General features: G+C 43.6%; 5 protein-coding genes across 5 annotated transcripts; 2 read left to right on the top strand and 3 right to left on the bottom strand.

The window, feature by feature from the left end:
• Window positions 1-50: 50 nt before the first annotated feature.
• LOC6043098 (vacuolar-sorting protein SNF8) lies at window positions 51-999 on the top strand. The gene is made up of 2 exons (XM_001855792.2): window positions 51-757; window positions 821-999. Exons 1-2 carry the CDS (start codon window positions 141-143, stop codon window positions 942-944), a joined length of 741 nt encoding a protein of 246 aa, XP_001855838.1. The 5' UTR covers window positions 51-140; the 3' UTR covers window positions 945-999.
• Window positions 978-1502, bottom strand: LOC6043103 (peritrophin-1). Its single transcript, XM_001855786.2, has 2 exons — window positions 1371-1502; window positions 978-1300 (listed from the first exon to the last, which is right to left on the bottom strand). The coding sequence occupies exons 1-2, from the start codon at window positions 1375-1377 to the stop codon at window positions 1044-1046; spliced, it is 264 nt and encodes an 87-aa protein (XP_001855831.2). The 5' UTR covers window positions 1378-1502; the 3' UTR covers window positions 978-1043.
• A 5917-nt stretch (window positions 1503-7419) lies between these two features.
• Window positions 7420-9731, bottom strand: LOC6043097 (rab proteins geranylgeranyltransferase component A). Its single transcript, XM_038256031.1, has 2 exons — window positions 8351-9731; window positions 7420-8291 (listed from the first exon to the last, which is right to left on the bottom strand). The coding sequence occupies exons 1-2, from the start codon at window positions 9579-9581 to the stop codon at window positions 7690-7692; spliced, it is 1833 nt and encodes a 610-aa protein (XP_038111959.1). The 5' UTR covers window positions 9582-9731; the 3' UTR covers window positions 7420-7689.
• A 2784-nt stretch (window positions 9732-12515) lies between these two features.
• On the top strand, window positions 12516-14434 carry LOC6043102 (zinc finger protein 596). The gene is made up of 2 exons (XM_001855777.2): window positions 12516-13365; window positions 13429-14434. The coding sequence occupies exons 1-2, from the start codon at window positions 12722-12724 to the stop codon at window positions 14405-14407; spliced, it is 1623 nt and encodes a 540-aa protein (XP_001855823.2). The 5' UTR covers window positions 12516-12721; the 3' UTR covers window positions 14408-14434.
• Window positions 14435-14829: 395 nt separating this feature from the next.
• LOC6043101 (mannose-1-phosphate guanyltransferase alpha) lies at window positions 14830-16468 on the bottom strand. The gene is given in 4 exon segments (XM_001855771.2): window positions 14830-15295; window positions 15352-15875; window positions 15878-16234; window positions 16288-16468. Coding segments are annotated over 4 exon segments (1287 nt in total). The 5' UTR covers window positions 16328-16468; the 3' UTR covers window positions 14830-14929.
• Between the last annotated feature and the right edge of the window lie 949 nt (window positions 16469-17417).

Here is a 17417-nt window from a genome sequence, read left to right as displayed (position 1 = left end):
TTGAACCCAAAAGTTTTTTTTGCTGTCAAATGCTCTGCGAACGCACCCCAAACTGTTTTTGTTTATACACCTTCATCGCGGATTCCGAGATTCCGAATCAGTGTCGCCAATCCGGATCGTCGTGAAAGCAACCGAAAAAAATGCGTCGTCGCGCGGGCGTCGGTGCCATCCAGAAGCAGAAGCTCGACGCGGAACGGTACCGGGACAAGGGCACCGAGCTGCAGGACTCGCAGTTCGAGCAGATGGTGCGCCAGATGGAGGTGCTGAAGGAGGGCCTGGAAGAGTTTGCCGCGAAGCACAAGGCGGAAATCCGGAAGAATGCCCAGTTCCGGCGGCAGTTCCAGGAGATGTGTGCCGCGATTGGGGTGGATCCGTTGGCTTCCGGGAAGGGCTTTTGGAGTGTGCTGGGGATGGGAGATTTTTACTACGAGCTGGGAGTGCAAGTGGTGGAGGTTTGTTTGGCCGCGAACCACAGCACCGGGGGTTTGATGGAGCTGGAGGAGCTGAGGAATCGATTGGTGGCTGCGCGAGGGCGTAAACAGATTCACCAGGAAATTACCAACGAGGACATTTTGATGGCGACGAAGAAGTTGAACATTTTTGGCAATGGATTTACGGTTTATCCGGTGGGCAAGGGACGCCACATGGTGCAGTCGATTCCAGGCGAGCTGAGCCTGCAGGAGACGTCGGTGCTGAGTGCGGCCGCCAACCAGGGCCAGGGATTCGTGACGAAGTCGTCGCTGATGACGGAGCTTGGGTAAGTCTCTTTTTGAATTTCCTTTCCATTTGTTCAAAAATTTGAACCTCCACGTTGTTCTAGCTGGAGCGAACAACGCGCCAAACAGGCCGTCGATAAGATCGTTTCCGATGGGCTCGCGTGGGTGGACCAGCAGGGCGACGAGGAATCCTACTGGTTCCCGAGTCTTTTCCCCGGTCGACAGTGATGCAATATTGTGATAAAAAAAAAACCTTTTAAATCAATTATCCAACACAAATCTTTATTCGAGTCACTTTAAATTGTAGAACCAAAAGAAATTCCGACACTAGAAATCCGGCAACGGCCGCACACATTTTGCCTCTTCCGGATAGTCACAGTAGTCCCGTTTGATGTTCCAGTGCAAGCTGGCGGGGCAAACTTTCTCGTGCTTTTGTCCTTTGAAGCATTTGTAAAATTTGCTGCAATCGGTTGGGTGCGGTAGATGGACGGGATGCCAGGGATCTTCTTCCGCTGCTGATGGGCACTCGCGGGGGTAATCGAGCGCGAGGGTGGTTGCGATTACCAGCAGGAAAATTACGATTCCTGTAGGGAAAACGTGGGAATATCAATTGAATTACTCTGTTAGAAACAGAAAGTAATATATTCTAAGTACCTTTCATTGTGAAATACTTTTGCACTTGAATTTCTTCAACCGATACGATTATCTGCTGGCACACTACAAGTCACGCTGAGGCTCTTTACAACTTTATATAAAATACGGGAAACTTGAAGTGGTCATCTTATCGACCGGAAATTCCGATAGCAAACTTGAGATAGAGAGTAATAAATGGTGATTATTGTACTCGATCGTGACTTCTCGACTCACGATCAAGATTTCTCGATATTAAGATTTCGATCTACCGTCAACAATCAGACAAACCAAAAAAAAAAATAAGACAAAACTCGTCTCTAAAAATGCAATCGGGACCTTCTGGGATCAAACCCAGGCCTACACCGCGGGTTCCGATATTATATTTTTTATAATTTTAAATTAAAGACTTCAAAAATTCCAAAGTCACAAATTTGAAAATTTGCAGGTTTTATTACTTATTAATCCTTAAATTTTAAATTTTTTCAACCTTAAAAAAAATCTTAAAAGTTTTAGACATTTTTTAAATTTCAAAATAAAAAATAATAATTCCAAAATTTTAATCAAGTATCAAGTAAGTAAAAAATTATAGACCTAAAACTTTTTTAAAGATTGGATTCTTTTTATTTGTATTCTTTTTTATTTTTCAAATTGTTAAAATGTTTTATATCATGCCACTGCAAATTTTATTTCAAAATCAAATTATTCGCTCTACAGCAGCTATTCTCAACCTTCTTCTACGCCGGTACCCCCTGCCATGTAAATCAAGTAGGCTCGGTACCCCCGTTGAGAATCGCTGCTCTACAGCATTGCCTTGGCGTTCTCGATTGCGAGATTCCTACTCGAAACTAGGAGTTCGAAGGCTTGATTGCTGTAAACCTCTTTTTACACCTTAGCTTCCATCCACCTCGGGATTCGAACTGACGAGCTTTGGATTTGGGCAGCGACTCCACCGAGACAAGACCCAGGGAGACGACTCTCCTTCACCTGGACTGAGCTAACGACCTATCCTTTTTAGGTTAGAGTCCGGGGCCAACATTTACTTCCCCCGTCCGACGGAAAGCGTGATCAGACAAATCTCGTCTCGAAAAATGCCACTGGGACCGTCTGGGATCGAACCCAGGCCGACTGGGTGAGAGGCAATCACGCTTACCCCTACACCATCGTTCCCGGTTAAAAAAAATAAAAATAAATTATTGAGTAGAATTTAAATATGCATTGAAAAAATTGTAAAATCGATTGCATACTATTTAGCGTACACTGTATAACGCTCATTTATGCATTTTCAATGAAACTTTTGAATATTTTATAAAGTTTAGCATTTTTGGGTCACAGATCGGTAAAAGCCGTAAAAATTCAGGTCCATTTTTCTTATTAGATTCATTGATATTTTGATTTTTTTTAGCACAACTGTTAGGGGAAATATACCAATTTTAAGCCTAATAAGCGGTCTTGTTTGAATGATGATGGATAATCTGGAGTGTTCCTAGAAACTTTCTAAAAACATGTACACCAACGAGTAGAACAACTTTTTGTGAATATTTCTGTTTATTTTCTTTTTTATGAAAAGTTATGCTATTCCTTTTAAAAGCATTTTAAAAAAAATCCCAAACGCATTCTAATCAGTCGAGTGCATTGGGCTACGCCCATTTTCCTATTTTCGGCTTAGTTCTTTTTTCTTCCAGCGCTCTTTTGGGTCTGCTTAGTGCTGCCAAAATTGATGAAATTTTAAGCGAACACTCACGAAAAGTAGCATTTAAGAGAAAATTTTTTGGCATCACTGACTCACTCCAAGAGGCGCTGTGGTGTAGAGATCCTTAATAGGGAGACTGGTCGAAGTGAATTTGACGTACCCAAACAGACACGAGTTTGACGTATCCAAACGAGCATTTGCCTTTATGCCCAGCAAAACTTATCAGTGTTGCCAAGCTCAAAACATACGTTGCCAGATCGATTTAGCCAGCTTAGACCAGTCTCCCTATTTAGGGTCTCTACTGTGGTGGTGTTGGTGGCCACCCTTTGTTCTTTATTTGCCTTTGCTTCTCGCTCGTTTTTTTTTCAGCCTTTGATTGGAATGGGTAGTCAAAATTCAAACGTCAAAAGATTTTGCACGTTTGTTTTTTTGACATAGGACTATGTCTCTATTTACTATATTGGGGGGCCAGTTCAGAAATTCGATCCAAAGCGTCACTTTTAAGCGTTAAAAAAGGGGACATTTTGAACGCTTATATCTTTTTTCCCTGTGAATCAATACAGACGGTTGGACCACCAATCGAAAGAGGAAGACTTCAGCTATTGTTTAACTACATAGATAGTTTGACTAAACATAGTTAAAGCACTTAAATCATGCAATCAAAATGAGTAATTTTTCAGTACAAATCGGACAGATGACCAATCAGAGCGAGCGTATGCATTCGAGACCGCGCCCCTCTTGTGCCGTTCTCCGGCTCTGCCGCTATTTAAGCAGAAAATTTTGCAAAAGCAAGTCACTTTGGAACGAGCACTCGAACTGTGCACGTCGGGCCGGCACGGAGCAGCAGCAGCAGCGGCCAATAGAAGAAGAGGACCAGCAACCAGAAGGAAGAACCACCGGCAGCAGAAGGAGGAAATTCGAGCGAAGCGGACGGCGTGGAAGTCGCTATGATGCGGCGGTTCTCATGAAAAATGGCCAATTCGACAGTAGTGGCCACAACCTAGAGTGGCCGGTGCCCTCAAAGAAGGTTCCCTCGGGGCGTGGGGGGACATGTACAGAAACATACGAGTTGTGGCAATATGGGTATCAAAATTCATGGTTTTTGATACTGAACATAATAATGGCCATTTCGACAGTAGTGGCCACAACCTGGAGTGGCCGGTACCCTCAAAAAAGGTTCCCCCGGGGCCTGAGGGGACATTTACAGAACCATACTAGTTGTGGCAATATGGGTATCAAAATTCATGGTTTTTGATACTGAACATAATAATGGCCATTTCGACAGTATTGGCCACAACCTGGAGTGGCCGGTACCCTCAAAGAAGGTTCCCCCGGGGCCTGAGGGGACATTTACAGAACCATACTAGTTGTGGCAATATGGGTATCAAAAATCATGGTTTTTGATACTGAACATAATAATGGCCATTTCAACAGTAGTGGCCACAACCTGGAGTGGCCGGTGCCCTTAAAGAAGGTTCCCCCGGGGCCCGGGGGAACTTTTACAGAACCATACTAGTTGTGGCAATATGGGTATCAAAATTCATGGTTTTTGATACTGAACATAATAATGGCCATTTCGACAGTAGTGTCCACAACCTGGAGTGGCCGGTGCCCTCAAAGCAGGTTCCCCCGGGGCCAGGGGGAACTTTTACAGAACCATAAGAAGAAACGAAGTTGACTTTATAGCTGTCGGCCACCATTGCTAGTACCAACCACTAGTGTCTTCCTTTTATCTACAAGGACTTCGCCGCCCTGGGCTCCTAAGTGTATGAAAGTATGACACGGAGCGACGGCGCCGAATACCCATATTTACACAAAGAATTTTAAGAGCGCCCGCCGCGGGATTCGAACCAGCGACCTCAGGATTGTGAGTCCAGTGCGCGGTCCGATTGATCCACACGGGCGGGACATAGTAGTGGCCACAACATGGAGTGGCCGGTGCCCTCAAAGAAGGTTCCCCGGGGCCTGGGGGACATTTACAGAACCATAAGAGTTGTGGCTATATGGGTATCAAAATTCATGGTTTTGATACTGAACATAATAATGGCCATTTCGACAGTAGTGGCCACAACATGGAGTGGCCGGTGATCTCAAAGCAGGTTCCCCGGGGCCCAGAGGGTCTTTTACAGAACCATACGAGTTGTGGCAATATGGGTATCAAAATTCATGGTTTTTGATACTGAACATGAAAATTGACATTTCGACCGTAGTGGCCACAACCTGGAGTTGTCGGTGCCCTCAAAGAAGGTTCACCTTGGGAGAACATTTATGACAATTTTGCCGACAAATCTATGAAACAAAATAAAATAATCTTATTTCACTAGCAATCCAACAACACATTCAAATTGTTTGGTCCTATGTCTTTCGGTTATGTCTCTGACATACCATCTTGAACTTTTTTTATGGCGCTTGCTAATTATTTACATGTTTCGGGATTATTTTTTAAGTGAGTGACTAACTAATGTGCAAAAGAACATGTTGCCGGTAGTTGGAAGCAATTTGATATGTTAAGCGCTTTGAAATCGTTAGCGCAAGTGAAAAGATATTGATGGCGGCTTTCGTTAAGCAGTTAACCTCTCATCTTGCGTGTGGATGTGTGTGCCACCAAAATGATGAGAAATGGTCTCGCAAAATAAAAATTATGATCAAAAGTGCATTAAATTTGATCTTTATGGCCAGTAAATGGCATAAATTTGCGTGCTTACTTGAGGTGGTGCTGTTGCTGGTAAGTTTATAGCCTAAACAGTATTTTTGGAGCTTGAATCGAGCATCAAACTCTTCATATGACGAAGATAGTTGTTTGATTAGAAAGGGTATATTTCCCCAACTTACAGTAAGATGTATAAATCATTTTGTGATACTTTTGCTTAGAAGTTATGAAAATCAAGTTTAAAATTTTAAATTTATTGTTTTTTCCCCAAAATAAAAGTTGACATGCGTTTTTTTACTTTTTCAAATTAAAAAAAAAATTAAGCTTTAGTTTTTGTTTAGTTTTGGATTTTTTTATTTTTAAAATTGTCATTTTTTGTTTTTGTGATATATTCAATCTAACATTTTAGAAATTGTCTAAAATTTTGATTTTTTTAATTTTTGTGAAACTAATTTCGAAACTAGGTGAAGTCTACAAGCTCTCGTAAATGAATGGCCCTCAAAAGGATTCACCATCATAAAAAAATTTCTTCACCACAACTGAAATCTTTTCCAAAATTTGCCAAAAAAATAATAAATTTAATGGTATTATAAAAAAAAAGAAAAAATATTCAAAAATATCAAAAAAAGAAAATCATTTGAATTCTTTAAAAAAAAAAATTAAAAAATCATACATGAAAATCTGCCTTCGTCAAAATTTCACTTCGGATAGTCGAATAAAAAAATCGTTGTTGAGCTCAAAAATGCCCTTTAAAATTCTCAGAAGTGATCTGGGATCAACCACTCAAACTTACTTATTTGAAGTCGCTGAACTCGAATTTAATGGTTGCTGCTTCTGCTTCGAAAGCAGAAGGTTCAGGGATCAAATCCCGGTCGGTTCCCTTGAAATTTGGAATCAGGAATTGAACTTTGGCTATGAACAAAAAACCTTTAAGAATCAGGTGGGATTTGAACTCACACCTTTTGAATTGATGGTCTGGGACGCTAACCCATCATAGAGTTAATACTCTAGAACTGAATAGGGACGTGGCGTTAAATCGTGCTGCCATCTGGTTTTTTGAAGTGCAAGAGTGGAAAAGTGCTGAGTCATCGTCTAAAAATAGACGGCGTCCTATCTCGCCCAGCAAAATGAAGTCGATAAAGTAGCCGGTTTCGATGGAGAAAAAGTGGAAAATGTGGTCTAAAAATAGCGACGCCATCCCCCTATTGATCCGTAGTGTCAAACTAATGTCACAAGGTATAACATATCAAAACCATAGGGGGACGGCGTCGCTATTTTCAGACCAAGTTTTCGACTTTTTTTCTGGGCGATAGACGCCGTCTATTTTTAGACGATGACTCAGCACTTTCCACTCTTGCACTTCAAAACCAGGTGGCAGCACGATCTGAAAATAGCGACGCCGTCCCCCTATATACTCATGAACTGGACGAGGGAGAGGGAGTCTTGGATTGCCTGGCCCGAGTCATCTGCATTACCGATCTATGTCTGTACAATTTCAGAAGAAATCGTTAGCCAGAGAAAGGTATTCGCTTCAAAGGTTTTTGAGATAATATATATATTATATGGTGGTTACTAACCGAACCGTCTCAGTTCAAATATACTGTGGTCATGGCCAAGTCCTGCCAAGACGGGGGTTCAAATACATACATACATAAATCCAGAAATGATGTGTTTGATTATGAGAATGATCTTTCGAAGTGTCCATAGTACAAATATTTGCGTTAGAACTGTTTAAGCAGACGTGATAAGTTTATTGCCTCTACTTGAAAATGAACAGCGTTGCGATTACATTTTAGCGTGTATATTAGATTATAATAAATATCGATACGGTTTGCAAAATGCCTGATTTCAAGGGTTTCCGTAATTTCAGTTTCTCACAAAAAGACACATTTTTTTTTGGAATCAAACTTTGCTCATGCAATCTAAATTTTTCAAATTTTCTCGAAACTGAAATCCGCCAAACCCTTCCTTTTTTTCTGAAATGTGTGTTTTTGTGCTCATTACTTCTGCTCGACGCACTCCTCCGCCTTCTCCACGGCGTCCTCCTTCGCTTCCTGGGCATCATCTTCCGCCTGCGGCACCTCAACCGACGACGACGGCGTAACCGGCACGCTGGAAGACGACTCACTTTCGCGACATTCGCGCCCACTTTCAACCTTGTCTCCGGTAGTGGCCTTTTCCGAACTCGGTGCCTCTTGGGCCTGTTCTGGCTGCTGGTCCTCCTCGTCCCCGATGATGATCTGTTCGGGGTCGGGGGCGCGGGGGAGGAATTCCTCCTCCGGGTAGATGTCTTTGAAGATGGCTTGGGCACGCGCTATGCTTTCGTCGTAGTCGAGCTCGAGCAGGGGTCCGCATGCTAGGTGCAGGCCGCGGGGGAGGGTTGAGGGGCTGCCGTGGGAGCAGGAGACACAGGTCGGAATGGTGAAGTAGAGCTGGTAGAGGATGGTGGAGACGGTGTTTTCCTGAGTGTTTTCGAAGATTTCGCCTTCGGCTGGGGAGGGGGCGGTTTTGGGGGCCTCACGGCTGAGGATCTGCGTCACGTACGGGGCCAGGTCGGCCTGAGGGTCGTCGCTGATGGCGCGTGCCGTTATGTGGATTAAATCTGGAATGGGGGAAATGAGTTGAATTACTCCGAAATTGTTTATTTCTATAAATACTCACAAATTTCCTTCGGACACGTTCCACTAAAGTGGGCCAGCTGGATGATGGTAGCTCCGTCCTCGTGACCTTCTACGGGGGGAAGTTTCATGAGGGAAACGCCACCACCTCCGGTGTTTTGGGAGGCACCCCCGAGGGGAACGTTGACGAGGAAGACTCCGCGAGCCATTTTACCACAACCTTTGTGATTGGCGTCCTGCTGGTCAGGCTCTCCCGAGAAGACTCCAGCCGAAACGTAGCCCTGACCGATGACGATGCTCTTCGCTTCGATTGTTTGCTTGCCACATCGCAGCGACTGGAAGCTCCGCTCTCCTTCGGAATGTTTCAAAGTTATCCCTTCGATCGACTTGCTCAAACAGTAGATTCCTCCAAAAACGGCACAAAGTCGGCAGAAGCACTGCGGTATCTCACCGCAGCCGTACATCGGAAACAGGAACGGACTGTTCCCGTACCGGCCCAAGCTCAGCAGGAACTTCTTGACCCCTTCCAATCCCTCCCTACAACTGGTCCGATCATTCCCCATCGCAATCGTGTACAGCAGATAGTGGATCAAGTTCGGCGTCAACTTATGACTCTTCAAATACTCCAAAAATGTCTTCCCCTCAATGTCCTCCAACCGGTGCTCGTCCGTCCCACTCCCATCAGTCTCAAAGCTGGCACAACTCTGCAGGAACTTCATCAACAGCCGCTTCTCCACCACGTTGACATCCCGACTAGTAAAAACATCCGACCGCGAGCACGGCACCGTCATAATCCGCCCATTCCAGATCGTCGCCACCCGATCAACCGCCCGGAACTCCGCATACCTACAGATATTCGACGAAATCAACAGCTCCACCATCGACCCTCTCGAGAACAGCAACTTCGGTGCCAAATCCAAGTTAAACCGTCGAAACTCCTTCAAGATCTTCTCCCGATTCCACCCATCAACCTCAACCCCCTCCTCAAACGGAAACCACTCCTCCGCAACGTTCTCCACGAACGTCGCCCTCCCCAACGGAAGAAACCCCTCCTCAACCTTCTCACACCCCAGTTGAGTCCGGTCGCGACACTCCTCGGCGTACTTGCGCAGCGCCTCCAGATTAAACGAGGACCAGAAGCCCCCGTAGTACTCGTTGCTGTCCAGGTGCAGGACCGTTTTCCCGATGCGGCTGGCCGCCGCGGCCACAATCGATTCCGAAAGACCCGTTCCCACGACGATCAGGTCGAACTCGGTCGGCAGGTCCTCGTCCATGGTTCCGCGCACTAGAAAAAGGGTAACAAATCCGGATTGTGAACGGGGTGTGCGTGTTTGGGGAAAATCTGGGTCAGAAGAAGAAAAAAAAACACTCGCGGATCGGATGAGTAATGTTTTGGTTTTGATGCGCGCACGCAAAAGGTTTCGCATCGGCGGAGCTGTCAAAGGTAGGTCGGTGAACGTGCTCCGGTTTGTTATCAGTTACGGGTTGGTGTGAACGGGCACTCTGTAGAATTGTTAAGAGATTTGTTGAGTTTCTTTGGAGAGTGTTTCGTACACGCTCATTCGGAATATCTCATTTCAGTATTCTTTATATGTATTTGGCTTTGGTTTCCGTAATTTTCAGCTCGCTCTCTTCATCTCTCTCTTTTGCAGAAGTTCTGCAAGGAGAGAAGCCGCAAAACTTTTGCCTGGGTAGCGCGTTCCAGTACTTTTTTCTGCAGTTGAGTGGATTTACTCAAATTGGGTATTAAAGTTTTTTAATTATTTCAAAACATTAATATAAAGGAATTGAGAAAAAAAAGTAATTGAAACGGGGGCATTTTTTTTATGCAACTCAACATTTTATTTGAAAGATCAAGCATGTTAGGCATTAGGTAACTCGAAATTAGTTATGCTTAGGTAGAAATCTGGAGTTTTTTTTTTGAAAAGGTCCAATAAACCAAATTTCCAGTTTTTGCTTTTTGGGTGTTTTTAGAACCGCCTTGAGTCAGGGGTATTGAAAAACACCCAAAAAGCAAAAACTGAAAATTTGGTTTATTGGTCCTTTTCAAAAAAAAAACTCCAGAAATTATACATTAGAAACAATTCAAAAAATTTACATTATGTAAAATAAAAAATAGAAATGAGAGTTGCAGGCACGTTTAACAAATATAATTTAAAAAAGGGCAAACAATGATGTTATATAGAAGGGATCATAAATACATGTTTTGATAGCAGAACATTTGAATGATTTTTTATTCAGGATAAACATAAATAAATTATGGATGTCACATGGAAGAACAACGGTGACGCAGCAAAATTGAAAAAAATAATAATTTAAAAGTAAATAAATCACAAACTCAATTCATAAATTCATAAATAAAAATATTAAAAAAATTAAATCAGGTATTTGAGAAATTTTAAAATGCAAATATGTATATCACAAAAAAAATCCTGATTTTAAAAATTTAAAACCTCAAAAATTTAAATATTTTAAATGTGGGTCTCGTGGCGCAGGGGTAGCGGCTTTGGCTGCCGATCCCGATGATGCTATGAGACGCGGGTTCGATTCCCGCCTTATCCACTGAGCTTCTATCGGATGGTGAAGTAAAACGTCGGTCCCGGTTTCTCCTGTCTCGTCAGAGGCGCTGGAGCAGAAATCCCACGTTAGAGGAAGGCCATGCCCCGGGGGGCGTAGTGCCAATAGTTTCGTTTTTAAATGTGAAAAATCAAAAGTTTCAATATTTAAGAGTTCAGAACATCAAAAATTCAAAATCTACATTTAAAAATTTTAAAAAATTATAATTTGAAAAAGGTAAACAATTTTGTTAATAAAAAAATTAAAAACTCAAAAATAAAAAAAAAACAGTTCGTACCTAGGTTCGTACTCTATTATCCGAAGACCTCGTCAAAATTCCTAATCTCTAAATCCTCTAAATATGAGTCATTCTTTAAAATTTATATAAATTAAAAAAAGCAGGCTAAATTTATGAATTTTAGAAATGTCGTGTAGAGTATACCGAAAGCCTGATTTTTTTAAAACTTATATCAATTTTAAAGAATATAAAATATGATGTGTAAACATCGTAACTTATGTTTCAGCAAAAATGTTATGGTCAACAATTATATTTATTATTTGTTTGGTATCCAGATTTTTATGCAAAGATAGCGTTACGAATAGTGCACGCCCGAAGTGTCAAAATCACACAGTTACCAACATTACAACAACAGTGTGCCATGGCATGACAGCCACACATTTTTTTGTAATGTTGGTACCACTGCGCGATTTTGACATTTTTGGCGTGCACCATTCGTAACGCCATCTTCGCTTAAAAATCTGGATAGTCTAATACACATTATAAAGCTTAAATCTGCTGTTAAAAATTTAAAAATGTCTTCTATGGCTTCGAATGTGACATGATACAGATAAAATACAGATTTATTTTTAAGAAAATACAGATCTTCCATAAAATAATCAGGCGTCGTTGCGTCTGATATTGGGACAATTGGGTCCTAAAACTTAGTTTAGATTGCTGACATTATTGTTCTCAACGATGAAGCTTATTTTTTCTGAGTACAATGATTCTTTGAACGACCACAAATATGTAGTTTAAAATGGATTTTTAAATCAATTTTAAAAAAATAACTTCGTGGTCCTTGGCAGAAAAGGTCCTATTTGACAGCTTATTCCAAGGGGACCATAGAGTAATCTACGTGCGCATGTGTTGCGTATACGTACACGAAAGAAAGTGAGGTTAAATATAGTCAGGCCAGCAAAATCAAATGGTGCGCTAGTGTGCGTACACGAAACGTCATAAAGCTCTATAGTTGTTCTATCCAAAAAATATTGTCTAGTCAATTTATTTATTTTTGCATTAAAATAAAAAAAAAGTGATCAGAAATGCCACCGGGGCTGACTACAGATTGTCAAGGGAAACAGATTGGCCAATGTTTGACAGATCCAAACGCGCTTGACACCAACCGCCCTTTACGCCCAGCAAAACTGGCAGTGTTGCAAGCGCAAAACATACGTTATCAGTGCCGATTTATTTTGCATCGACCAATCTGTTTCCCCTAGACAATCTGTAGGGCTGACTGAGACCGAACCCACAGGTCAACTGGGTTATTCTAAAATCGACGCAAAAGCTCTTCAGAACCCTATTCTGAGTACATTGCTAAACATTTAATTTTGGTTGATCGTCCTGTTCAAAATTACTACAAAGTTAGTCAAATTGAATTTTACGTGTATGCATGTTAAATAAACTGTGTTTTGATTCGTGAGATTTTTTTTTAATTTGGTAGAAAATTTCTACATTGAATTATTAATTAAAGAATAATTTAAATTAACTTGAATTGGGCTCAAGCGAAATGAAACGTTTTTTGAATTAAACTTTTATCCAACATCAAAATATTAATAAATCTTAACATCAACGAAAATGGACCAACCAGCAGCTCCAATCACCCAAATCAAAGCGGAACCACCGGAAATGGTCAGCATCCCGTACGATCCAGCTTACAATGAACCGCAGTTACCGGACCACGGCGACCCGCTGCTCTCGGAAATCAAGCTGGAACCGACGGAGATTGCACAGGAACCGGCCCCCTCCGAATCCGGCTCCAAACCTACGCTGAAGCTCGTTTCGCCGGAGATTCTCAAAACCATCAAACCGAAACCCGGTCCACGGCGGATGCAGATGGCGTGCCCCGATTGCAACAAGGTTTGCACGTCAGCGGGTTTCCTGCGGCGACACAAGCAGTACTGCAACCCTCGGAACGCCGATGGGTTGATTCCGTGCAAGCTGTGTCCGGCGGCGTTCAAGAAGGTGATTCGGCTGCGGTACCACATGAACACGCACGAGGGGAACAAGACGTTCAAGTGTCGCAACGAGGGCTGCGTGGAGGCGTTCTACTTTCCGGAGACGCGTTACAACCACGAGGAGGACTGCCGGAACAAGGAACCGTCGACGTGTGCGGTTTGCGGGGCCACGTTCCCGTTTTCGCGGAGTTTGAGGTCGCACATGAAGCTGCACGAGGCGCCCCGGTTCGAGTGCCAGATTTGCAACAAGAAGTTTTTTCACAGGTTTGATTTGGGGATTTTTTTTTCGGAATTGGCGAGAATTAATTTAATACTTTTGATGTGCAGGAAAAATCTTCGAGAGCACTGGTTGACCCACTTTAAGAACAAAGCGGAAGCTGCAGCTGCCGGTGGACAAGCCATGGCAAGTATGAACGAAGAAGGTGAGTCTCCAGATGAGGAAGAACCGTCTGAAGAGCTGGCGTCGAGCAATCAAAAAGACCCTGAAAAGATTCACTTTTGCGAGTTATGCGGGAAGAGTTTCCCGGTGGAAGAACATCTGAAGCGACACAAGGATTTCTGCACCGGATTTATTCCGGTAAAGATAGATCCGCAATCGGTTGAGAAAACCGTCGATAACCCTGCAATTCTGGATTGTCCTGTCTGTGGAAAGCGAGCAGAGTCCGTTGAGGCCCTCAAAGCGCACATGGTTCAGCACGAAAAGGGGCGCCACATTTGCCCCGTCTGTAACCGTGACTTTGCCTCAAAGGCAATCCTCCGGACTCACTCGTTTGTTCATACCGATGAGCGTAACCACGCCTGCGAAATCTGCGGAAAAGGCTTCAAGACCAAAAGAGCCAAAGTCAAACACTCAAATTACATGCACACCGGCTCCCGTCAGCACTCGTGCGAGATTTGCAACGACACCTTCACCAACAGCCACAGCTTACGATACCACATGAATCGGCACACCGGAAATACTCCGTACCGTTGCCAAACCGAGGGTTGCACCGAGGCGTTCCCTACGCCGGACGGGCGCCAACGTCACCAGGATTACTGCGGCAAGGAGCTGCAGAAGGTGGGGTGCACGCTGTGTAAGGCCACCTTCAAGAACCGGAAGTACCTTCGGGTCCACATGCTCGGTCACGAGGCCAAGTTTGAGTGCGGCGTGTGCGGGAAAAGGTTTGCGCAAAATTTTCGCCTGAAGGCGCACGTGGAAAAGGCTCACCAAGGTGGAGAGGCTGGTTCTGGAGGCGAGGAATCGGAGGGGGAGGTTAGTGCGGAAGAGTCCGAGGAAGAAGCCGCGGTGAAACCGGAACCGGAATAGACGAGCGGCGACGGCTGCAAAAAGGTTCGTTCTTGATTTTTTTTTTCTTTATGCCGAAACTCCTTGGTTCGCCATTCCTTGCCCTGATCAATGTATTTGACAGCTGATGCAAGAATGTAAACAAAGACAAAGCAATCGAGCGAAGACGAACTTTCGGACAGTTTGCGAGGATTTGTTCCGAAAGCAACGACTGAGTTTCTACAATCATCATTAGTTTTAAGGTCTAAAAAGGTGCAGTGTTAATGCTACAAGGATAACACTCATGACGAAGAACTTTAGATACTTGAATAGCACGTCCCGAGATCGGGAGGGGTGTTTCATCTTTGAGCCTTTTTGTGACCCCGTATAGAGCGCTAAGACAAAGTTCTTCATCTAAATAGACCCTCTACTCCGTGATGGCATGACTGAGACTAAGACATTTTGACAAACTTTCGTTAAACTTCCGAAATTTTATTGAAATCAAAAAAGGTCCTCTTAACACATCACTTCTGGCACGGGCACACGCAGGAGCCTCCCTTCCTCCTACAAGATGATCTCGTTCTTGAAACTCCGACTCAACTCCTTGTGCGGCAGCACGATCGAGTTCAGCAGGATCATCTCGGACGGGACGCTCACCGCGTAGCCCAGGATCGTGATGGACGGATTCAACCGGCCGTCGTTGTTGAACAGCGGCGGATTCTCCATCTTTGCGAACGGCTTGTTCGGGTCCGGATCGCTGGGGGTACCCTCGACGCGAGCCCACATTCCAATCTGGGATCCGCGACCCACGATGCTGTGCAGAACCAGCGTGTGATCCTTGATGACGGCGTTCTCCAGGATGATCGACTCACGGATGCGAACACCAGGCCCAATCACCACCCCGGGACCGATGGAGACGTTTGGACCGAGCTGCAAGCGAAACAGTTATACCAAAGACCAGTCGAACCACTATTCAATCAACTCACCGTTGCAGTTGGGTGCACCGATGCCGTTGGATGGATGTGCACATCCGGAACGATGTTACAGATCAAACTACCCTGGCTATGCTCGGACGTCTTTTGACCGGCGTTGGCCAACCGCTCCGGATGGGTGTTTTTGTACAGTGCCAGGTAGTGTCGGTTGGCGTAGATCGCCGAACCCGCCGTCTTGACCTGGGACCACCAATTATTCACCTGCAGGGCAAACATCTTCCCCGTTCCAGCCAGCGGCGTCAGAATCTCCTGCTCGAACTGGATGTGCCCGGAGTCCTTCCCATTTCCATTGTTCAAGCTGTTGTAATCCAGCTGTTTCGAGTGGAAAACCGCGCCCATCCGCGAGAAGATCTCCATCGAGCAGCAGTAAACGCCACAGTTGATCAACGTCGATACGTACGACCGCGGCTTCTCCACATAATGCGTGACTTCCTCGTTCTTCCCCAGCACGAGACACCCGTAGTGGACCGCCTGCTGTCGAGTCGCCTCTGTACCCATGATCGTAACCAGCGCGCGATCTCCTTCCCAGCGTGGAAATCGTACAGCTGCTGCAGCGGAAAGTCCGCACAAACGTCCCCATTCAACACGAAGAACGCACTCGGGTTCCCCGATCGGATCTGGTCCCGGAAATGGTACATGCCACCGGCCGTTCCCAGCGAGGTAAACTCCAGCAGGTACCGGATGTTCACGTCGTACAGGTTCTGCATGTTGCTCACGAACTGCTGCATCTGCGAGGGCGGATAAAAGCCCAGGATCAGGATCTCCTTCAGCTCCTTGATGCGCACGCATGCCTCAATGTGGTGCTGGATAATCGGTTTCCCCGCCACCGGAAACAGCGGCTTCGGTGTGTCCAGCGATAGCGGCCGGAAACGAGTTCCTGTAAGATTGACTCTTAACTCTCAAATCTTCTTGAAATCATTAACAACCTACCCTTCTCGGGACCGCCAATTAGAATTACTGCTTTCAACATTTTTAAACTACCAAACAAACAGTGCAATTCACAAAATTTTACTAAACAAAAACAGAGGTACAACTTGGTCAAAAACTCGTCATCAGCCAGGAAAACACTACACGTCTTTGCTGTTGACGTTTTCGGTTTGCTTGCATTATTTTTTACGAGAGCTCTCTTCCTCTCACACTCTCTGTTTTGTAAACAACGTGTGACGTATCGTTTTGAGAGCAAACATGTGCCATCCGAGGGCGCTGCATGTGGTGGGGCATTATATAATTTTCAAAAATGATATTTAAGAAAAATCAAAATGCTTGAAAATTTCAACTAAATTTTGAGTTTAATCAGCTGAAAACAATTTAAAATGCATTCCCCCGAGTTCACAATCATTTTTAATATGTTTAAGTTTGTTTACAAATATTTTAAATTTTAGAGATTTTATAATGTAAATCACCGCAAAATGTTTGAGGAATCATTTTCCAAAGTTGATCATATCCTGAAAATATGTTAAATTTCCCGTTGAATGCAACTGGCTAGATCGAAATTGGTATATTTTTTTGCAAAGATACAGCTTTGAGAATTTCCGTGACGTTACAAAGCACGCAAAAAACCCTTAACACGGCGTAGGTCACCCTAATGGCCAAACAAACAAAATACGGGTCTAATGATTTCGGCCAAGGAACCCCCCGAAAAATGTTGAGCCCGATCGGAGAACTTTTTTTTCGAATCATGCTGTTTCGTGGGGAATTGCTGAATATCTTTTTAAAAAACTTTTTCATGGAATATTGAAATTCTGGTATATGTTTTTTATATATTTTTAGCCCTCTCGAAAAAACTTTGAAAAATATTTGCATCGACCTAATGAGTACAAAAATCTACAATTAAAAAATATTAACTAATTCCATAACTGAAAAAAATTATTGGTACAAAATTAAAGATCATAAAATTCTAAAAATTGTAAAATCTAAAATTCTAATAATATTTCCAGAATTTTTAATTTAAAAATTTTTCTCTGCAATTCCAAAACTCATAAATTCAATTTTCTAAAACTACAAAATTCTCAAATTCCAAAATTTGTTTAAAATTTATTTAATAGTTCTTAGCATTCCAC

This window comes from Culex quinquefasciatus, chromosome 2 (assembly GCF_015732765.1).
Source record: "Culex quinquefasciatus strain JHB chromosome 2, VPISU_Cqui_1.0_pri_paternal, whole genome shotgun sequence".
NCBI classification, from domain to species: Eukaryota; Metazoa; Arthropoda; class Insecta; order Diptera; family Culicidae; genus Culex; species Culex quinquefasciatus.
Note: the sequence above shows the minus strand (reverse complement) of the source record. Positions and strands in the feature narration are given on the sequence as shown.

Excerpts from the sequence above, each read along its gene's own strand:
- LOC6043098 (XM_001855792.2), top strand. The coding sequence starts at position 141 with ATGCGTCGTCGCGCGGGCGTCGGTGCCATCCAGAAGCAGAAGCTCGAC. Across the intron at positions 758-820 it reads TCGCTGATGACGGAGCTTGG|CTGGAGCGAACAACGCGCCA; the intron begins GTAAGTCTCTTT and ends ACGTTGTTCTAG.
- LOC6043097 (XM_038256031.1), bottom strand. The coding sequence starts at position 9,581 with ATGGACGAGGACCTGCCGACCGAGTTCGACCTGATCGTCGTGGGAACG. Across the intron at positions 8,292-8,350 it reads AACGTGTCCGAAGGAAATTT|ATTTAATCCACATAACGGCA; the intron begins GTGAGTATTTAT and ends CCCCCATTCCAG.
- LOC6043102 (XM_001855777.2), top strand. The coding sequence starts at position 12,722 with ATGGACCAACCAGCAGCTCCAATCACCCAAATCAAAGCGGAACCACCG. Across the intron at positions 13,366-13,428 it reads AACAAGAAGTTTTTTCACAG|GAAAAATCTTCGAGAGCACT; the intron begins GTTTGATTTGGG and ends TTTGATGTGCAG.